General features: G+C 42.6%; 1 protein-coding gene across 2 annotated transcripts in view; it reads left to right on the forward strand.

The window, feature by feature from the left end:
- LOC308083871 (carboxypeptidase Q-like) overlaps window positions 1-4791 on the forward strand; it is a 30530-nt gene extending 25739 nt beyond the window's left edge. Inside the window, exons 9-12 of one of the 2 annotated variants that reach the window (XR_013933013.1) lie at window positions 903-998; window positions 1623-1728; window positions 4188-4587; window positions 4723-4791. Coding sequence is in view for 1 of the 2 variants with exons in the window: in XM_080426281.1 (XP_080282407.1) it covers window positions 903-998; window positions 1623-1728; window positions 4188-4348 (363 nt within the window). In the remaining variant the exon portion in view is untranslated. Of the gene's footprint in view, window positions 1-902; window positions 999-1622; window positions 1729-4187; window positions 4658-4722 lie in introns of those variants that run through there. The other variant, XM_080426281.1, reaches the window with a different exon arrangement.
- The last annotated feature ends 3384 nt before the right edge of the window (window positions 4792-8175 follow it).

Here is an 8175-nt window from a genome sequence, read left to right on the forward strand (position 1 = left end):
GACATAATGAGTAGCCTAGCTTATACTTTCTACTTAAGTATATTTTGATGCCAATACTTTTGTACTTTTGCCATAAATGAGCGTGCCTTGTTTCATAGACTGTAGTGTTGCTCTCTCTCTCTCTCCATTTATTATTATAATGACCATGAGCGGTCCGGTGTTTATGTATTATTATTTATTATTATAATGACCATGTGCGAATGCGCGATGACGTCATCGTACCTACATGAGAAATGTGACAAATAGTATAGGCTAGCCTACGTTTTACCGTGTCTGGTACCAATACAAAAAAAAAAACTGGTCTGAACTTGTAGATCTGCTACTTTTGCATTAAAACGGCAATAACAAAGGAACACAGGCTTGTACCGCATACAACGCTGCCTGGCCAGGAGTCGGTGCGTTGCTTACCGGTCTGTCTACGACCGACAGACCTCCGCCGCGGAGGCACAAGGGGGCTATTCATTGCCTCCTCCCATGCCCACCAGGGGAAGCTCTGCTCCGGGTAGTGGCCCCTGGTCCATGCCCGGGCGTAGGCGGGAACCACTTTGCGCATGTCAAAAGTTATATTCCGAATGAATGCTTTGGTCATGTAAACGAGGAATACTTTTATTCAGGTCCCATGTAAATAGGTGAGTGGATCAGATTCCTCTATTCGGAATGAGTTCATTCGGAATGAATTCATTCTGAATGAATACATGATGGTCCATGTACCCGCAGCCACTGTGACATACAGTAATAACTCCGATGTAAAAAAAATAAGTATTTATTTTGGTCAATTGCAGCTTTAATCTTGCTGCCTGTTTCTCATCCTGTCTATATGTCTTCCATCTCTCTCTCTCTCTCTCTCTCTCTCTCTCTCTCCACCCCTCACCCTCCTACCTCATCCTCCCCATCTCTTATAGGTGAATCTGTCCAACTATGACCTTGTGATGGAGTCTGACTTGGGGACGTTCACTCCGGTGGCTTTGCAGTTCAAAGGCAGCGATGCGGCATGGAAGGTAATGTTAACCCATTAAGACCGGGAACCGGGATCTGTGTGTCATTTTTAAGATTTCTTTGGCTATTCAAAAAATAGCAGATCTACAAGCTCATAGCGCGGCACCGAGTGCCGCGCTATGAGCTTGTAGATCTGCTATTTTTTGAAAAATATTGAAAATTTGTGGCAAAATCTTGGATTATGTATTTTTTAAAGCGAACATTTGTAAAGTATTTAGTTCCAGGAACCCCCAGAAGCAAAGATTTGGGTTACAAATGTCTGCCAAAAAAAAGAGAAAAAATCAAATATTTGCACAACTTTACATGATTTTTCAAAAATAGCAGATCTACAAGTTCATAGCGCGGCACTCGGGTGCCGCGCTATGAGCTTGTATATCTGCCATTTTTGAATAGCCCAACGAAATCTAAAAATGACACACAGATGCGTTCCCGGTCTTAAAGAGTTAAACGTGTGTGATGGTTTGGCAGGCCCTCTCTCTGTCTCACTGAGAGAACTTACCAAAGAGACTGGTCAGCTCCCAATGGCTATAACCACAGAAGTACTGTGGTTGTACTGGGTGGTTCCCTCCCTCCCAGTGTTATTTATCCTGTTTAAATAAAGGTTTTCATTGTATCTCTGCTGCCAGGTGATGGAGCAGGTGGTTCAACTGCTGGCTGCCATTAACACGACTAAACTGGAGACCCAAGCTGAAGGGACAGATATATCACCCTGGATGGAGGCTGGGGTCCCAGGTACGTCTGTCTGTCTGTCTGTCTGTCTGTCTGTCTGTCTGTCTGTCTGTCTGTCTGTCTGTCTGTCTGTCTGTCTGTCTGTACTAGATCCCAGTAAAGCAGGGGTCTTCAACGTTTTCAGGCCAAGGACCCCCTAGCTGAGAGAGAGATGAAGCAGGGGCCCCCTCTATATTGTATAAAATTGTGTTTCAGATCAACTTTTGCTGCTCTTTTTTCCCTCTACACCTATGACTCGTTGCCAAAAATAGCCGATCTACAAGATCGGCTATTTTCGGCTAAAGTTCTCCTCAGAATAGGGATGCTAGGGTTCAAGTGGTTAATGCGGAAAAAGAAATCATATCACACAAAAATGTGGCGGACCCCCTGTAGTAACTCTGAGGAACCCCTAGGGGTCCCGGACCCCCTGTTGAAGACCCCTGCATTAAAGGAACCAACCCTGGGTCTCTGTACCTCATTTCAGTTACTGTTTTTGATCAACTAAACTCCTCATCTCCTGCCACTGGACTTTGGTTTCAGAAGTGAAATTGCTGTGTACGCATGAACACATCCTCTTATTCACACGCGACAAGACATACAACACATGGTGAGAGGTTCTGGTGTCACGGCATTTGTTGACCTCTTGACGCTGTTCTGGCAGGAACATTCGGCGAGAATAGACGATCTTGAGCTTGTAGATCGACTATTTTTGGCGATGTAGAGGGAATAAAGTAGCTGGCCAGGCATAGTAGAGAACCCTGCGGGATCAACAAAGTATATTGGGTTTAAAAGAGTATTGATTGGTAAACAATATCTGATATAACCTAGTTGTTTTCTAAACGCAGAACTGTCTGTCTGTCTGTCTGTCTGTCTGTCTGTCTGTCTGTCTGTCTGTCTGTCTGTCTGTCTGTCTGTCTGTCTGGCTGGCGTTGCCTGATAGATCTGTGTGGTTTTCGTTGTGGTGGTTAAGTGGTCCAGACAAACTTTCTTGTTTGTGTATATGAAGAAGTGAAATTGCAGCGTACATAGAATACATGGTGGTCTCACATATCCGTGAGGAACTGAGAATAACGTGAAAAAACATTATTTATATCAGCAAAGTTGACCAAGGACATTTGCTTTTTAATACAACTATCATGTGTTTTTAGTACACTAAAGTAACAGATCTATGTCATTGCTACATGCTATACTGCCGTCAACGCACAGCAGCGGGGCGCTCAACTCCTTTGGTCCCATAGACTGGAAGTGCATGTGTGACCGTGCCCATAGGTGTGACTGCACACCCTATTGTGGCAGTGAACTAATTGATGCACACAGGATAAAGCAGCCATCCCCCACACTTGTTTTATCTTGGCTCCTGGTGGCTACCTGTAAGGCATGGCAAGCAGTGTGTTCACGCACGGACACGGAAATAAAGAACTGAATACTAAAACCCTGTCCAAAGTGTCCATCCTTTAAGACCTGTAACAGAGTCGTAGGCTGATGACATGTTTTTGCTTTATTTAATTAGTAGAGACAGGAAACTGAGGGCAGAGACAGGGGGGAAGGAGATGCAACACAGGTCTCCAGACAGAATCGAACCGGGACATTGTGATGGGTTCTATGCATATGGGCTCCCAGGTTTTCAGAAGGGGGCGTACCCATTTCCTGCTCCGTTTCATTTTCCCATAGCTTCGTTTGATTGGCTCAGCAGCAGACTTGAACTGGAAACACGTGAAGGTGTTATGTTTCTGATTCAAATCTGCTGTTGAGCCAAACAAGCAAAAATATGGGAAAATGAACAGGACACGGGTACGTCACCTTCTGAAAACCTGGGACTACAGTTGTGCTCAGAGCCTATCGCTTATGCCCCCCGATTAAGGGGTGTTTCAACTTAGCAGTGAGTTCACACCTTAAGGAGCCTTGGCATGCTATACTGACATTTTCCTGGCCTGGTCAGGGCCCCCACCCATCCTGAAAAAGACCACCTCATCAAGACAGAAATGGAGCTGCATTCATAAGGAGCTGGCTGGACTTGAACCATGCCAGGAAAATATACATCATACTTGAATAAAACAACCTGAGCTCTGCTTCTACTGGCTTATTATGTTTCATTTATTCTGGTGTTTCTTTTAGTCTCTCTCGAGTGCCGCGCTATGAGCTTGTAGATCTGCTATTTTTGATAAATCGTGAAAATGTGTGCAAATCTTTGAATATAATATATTCAAAGATTTGAGTTACAAATGTTCGCTTTAAAAGTATATATTATATATTTTTAAAGCGAACATTTGTAACTCAAATCTTTGCTTCTGGGGGTCCCTGGAACAAAATATTTTGAGATGGGGGTCCATGGGCAAATACATATACATTTTGGGGTCCTTCACATGAAAAGGTTTGAGAACGACTGACATAGTTTTTTCAAAAAACTGTTAGAAGACATTTTGTAGAATCAGCCTCAGGTCTTAATGGGTTAACCCCCCCCCCCCAATCTGTGGTCCCTGTAGGTGCCAGCCTCCATGTGTCAGACAGCAGGTACTTCTGGTTCCACCACAGTGATGGAGACACCATGACAGTCCAGAGTGCCGTGGCCATGGACCTCTGCTCCGCTCTGTGGGCCGTGGTCGCCTACGTCGTCTCCGACCTGGAGGACATGCTGCCCAGGTAGCCAATCGGCCAACACAGCGTCCACAGTGACACGTTTGACCAATCAACACAGAGGACAATGACTGTCTCTTATGACCCCAAGTATCAGCCCCAATCTTCTGTAAACTGACTATACAGTGTATTGAGGGCTGGGTGTGTGCAGTTTTCATTCCAACCAAACCTCTCATCATGACTTGATTACACTAATTATTGGAGATTCGACTTTGAATCAATTGAAATACCGACTTTTCTGATATTATTGTTTTCAGTTGTCGCCAAGTATTATTAGATTTCTGCTGACGTGCACACAGTCCAGGGACAAGGTTTAATGTTTGTTTTGATGAATTGTAGTTTTTATGTATTTTTATTTTATTTTTAACATCTATTTTTGATAAGCAATCCTTTAATCTTTGACTTTATTATCATCAACGCTTCTGTTGTGTCAATAAAGTTTTACAAACATCAGTTGGACAGTTCATCCTTTCCCTAAAACAAATTAAAAAAAATCACACCCTGTGTGAAGTGGGTGGTGTCTTGCTAGCTAATCACAATACTGAATGGAGTCAACCAATCATGTACAAAAGATAAATACATTTATTGAAACACTCTTTATGATGGACGAAACCATAACTTAAAAAAAACCAAATTATGGTTTTTTTAAAGTTATGGTTTCTTATATAGGGCTATGCACATGTGTCATGTGACACTGGCCAATCACAGTCCTGAATAGATTGTGATTGGCCAATCACAGCGCAGGATAATTGTACAAATTTCCAAACCTCACTTATAGGGGCGGTTTCACTGCCCAAGATAATTGTACAAATATCCAAACCTCACTTATAGGGGCGGTTTCACCGCCCAAAAACTAAATAAAAATATAGCTGCAAGCAGCGATAAACGGGTCCGAGGCATGATAGGCAAAAAGCGATATGCAAGAATAGCACAATAAGACGTAGAAACAGAATAGATTGAACTTGAGACAAAGCAGCCCATGCAACTAACAATGAAATGAGCATTCTCAACAGCTGAGCAAAGTGCTAAGGGATTGTGGCTATCAATCCAGGGTTAAGAATATTACTCATGGACACCTCAACCCATGGCCATAGACATGAATCGAATCCTCAACCTTCGGACTCACAGGCTGTCACACTAGTGATTGAGCTAAGGCTTCATCCAGCCTGACGGTGTCTGTTGAAGATCATAGACTCTTGCCTTCTGCCATGAACCGAGCCCGTTTCACTAAAACTAAGATCAGTGGTTCACAAAGCATTTATCAATAGAGAAATGTGATTTCTCCTCTGTACCAAAACTAGTGAAAGTAGCCGATCTACAAGCTCACAAAGCGTTGCTATCCAAAAGGTTGTGAGCTTGTAGATCGTCTATTTTCACAAGAAAGTATGTCATACATAAAAAAACAACTACTCTCAAAAAAGCATTTCATGTTATTTCTTTTAAAATTGCACGTGTATTAATTGATAGTCATGTTGTGTGCAATGCAATTGAAATGAAGTCTGCATGAGGTGTGACTTAAACCGGCGACCCTGTGGTTGCAAGGCAGATGGTTTAGCATTCAACCATTGGACCAACAGACCTGACCTGGTGAAAACGGAGCTCACACAGATGACACAATTTCACGCAAATTGCTCAGAAATCCTGGGTTTAAGTGTTTCAAACTGCTCAAAATTGCGAACAATCTAAGGGCGGAGCTTACTGGTCAAAGTAATAGATGTGTTCCTCATGAGTCAAGGCACATGTGTAAGCAAGTTTCATGGCTGTCGGCCAAACGAGGCATGACTTTTGTCTGTTTAAAGTTTACATTTTCAAAAAATTGCTATAGCGCCCCCCCTTTGACCAATTGGAGTAAGATTGGTGTCAGTGATATTTGGAATGACCCTCTAGGGGAGAGTGGGGTCCAACGACGCACCCTTTTCTATTTCCCTCCCTGCACAGAGATTACTTAATTTCATGTAACCATACTTTTTTGTGAACAAGAGACACTTGTCCTCTCCCATTACCCGCAGTCCGTTTTAATTTTAGTGAAACGAGTCGAACGCAATCGGTAAGTAAAGTGACGTTGCGCTACTCTCCGCACACGGCCACCAGTCGTGGACGAACGGTGCATACACGGGGGTCGGACGGCGCAGTCGGATGAAATGTCCTATAACAAGTACAAACGTTACATTTCTGGCATTTAACTCTCATTGATGCTTCAGTAGAACCCTACGAGCAAATGACCATGCTGATAGTCAAATAAATGTATCATGTTAATGTCCCCTCTGTCTGTTTCCTCAACTTTGTGTTTTACACATGCACCGTTCGTCCCTCCCTGTCCGTAATGCATCGAGTGGCTTAATGCGCCGTTCGTCCCTCCCTGCCCTCCCCGGATGTTTTGCTAGCTAGCACAAAAGCTAATGAATATTTTTCAATGGAACCTTCACTGAGAGTTAGCCCACAGATTAGCCTAACAGACAAAATCCATTTACAATCGGCACCAAATAAACACAGCAGTACAAATGGAAAACACTCAAATAGGGTATTTTTTACTACAGTGTGGAAATACACAAAAGTGGCTTCAACTCTGCCAATTTTGAAAAATCGTGTCTGATGTTTTCGACCGAAGACGAAGAGGGTGACATCGCCGGATGTGACGAAGTGTAGCATGAAAAAAGGTCCGTGTTGCAACCGTCCCTGCGCGTCGTTCGTCCCGGTTCTACCCTACATTACTGCAAAGTTTCAAACAAATGTGAGTCTCCATGTATGTGCTAGGGGCAGACGAATAATTTTCATAAAACTGCAATATTAATTGGCACATAAAAGCTTAAAGGACGACTTCACCGATTTTCAACCTATCTTCATAAAATAGGTCCTCACTAATACTCATGATAAAATGGTACAATTTTTTTCTACTCGGTCTGTGTCTCAGAGGAGGGCTGTGGACAGTTCAGAGTCCCCATCAATGGGGAATCCAAGCTAATAGAAACTGCAGGCTTTCTATTCCTGGAAAGTTGCAATTAAAATGCAATAAAAGAAGCCATTGTTCTTGTGTTAATAAAAATCGAAATAAAAAAATTGAAATCTTGTTGAAAAAAACGGCGGAAGAATAGTGAAAGCCAAGAGATGCAAAGAGGCTTCGAGCCTATAGGCCTCGAACCCTAAAAAAAAACTGGGTGGACATTTTCTTAACCTCCTCATAAGCCCTATACTTTGTACGACAAATAGTGAAAATAGCAGATGTACAAGCTCACAACAAAAAAATCTCCATGAATTCAAGGCTTCATGGGGTGTGTAATTGATAGAAAATAGGCCATTTTCTGGGTGAACTACTCCTTTAACTTATATCTTTAATTTAATAGTTAAATTGTGCTAATATCAAGCATGGACAGTAAACATTTCCCATAATGGAAATGCATGTGTTCAGCACCACTACCCTAATCATGTAGTGTTGCTGTTAGTAGGAAGCACCCGGGAGGAAGTGAACTAAGAAAGGGGAGGAGCCAAACCAAGTTCTTTCTTTCTTTTTCTTTGTCTTTTCTCCGAATGGGTTCCCAGATTGAATTCAGTGTGACCAGAAGCAGGGATAAAACATATCCCCACCAGTGTTGGAAATGAACGGAGGGGGATATCAAAAGTAGACCAAAACTCCCTTAACACTACAGAAACAATTTTTGTCTGCCTTTTAATTCTATTACATTACTGATGAGATGAGGCAGTCAGGAGTCAGGCGTAGACACTTTGGTAGAGGTGTGGGTTGAGTAGCTATACCTTGCCATGATATAACTTAATAATATTGGAGAGATATCTTCAATAGTTTCTCTGTTGATTAGGAATTGACAATCCAAAATAGTCTCC

This window comes from Gymnoscopelus braueri (genome assembly GCF_963280865.1).
Source record: "Gymnoscopelus braueri genome assembly, chromosome: 4".
NCBI lineage: Eukaryota > Metazoa > Chordata > Actinopteri > Myctophiformes > Myctophidae > Gymnoscopelus > Gymnoscopelus braueri.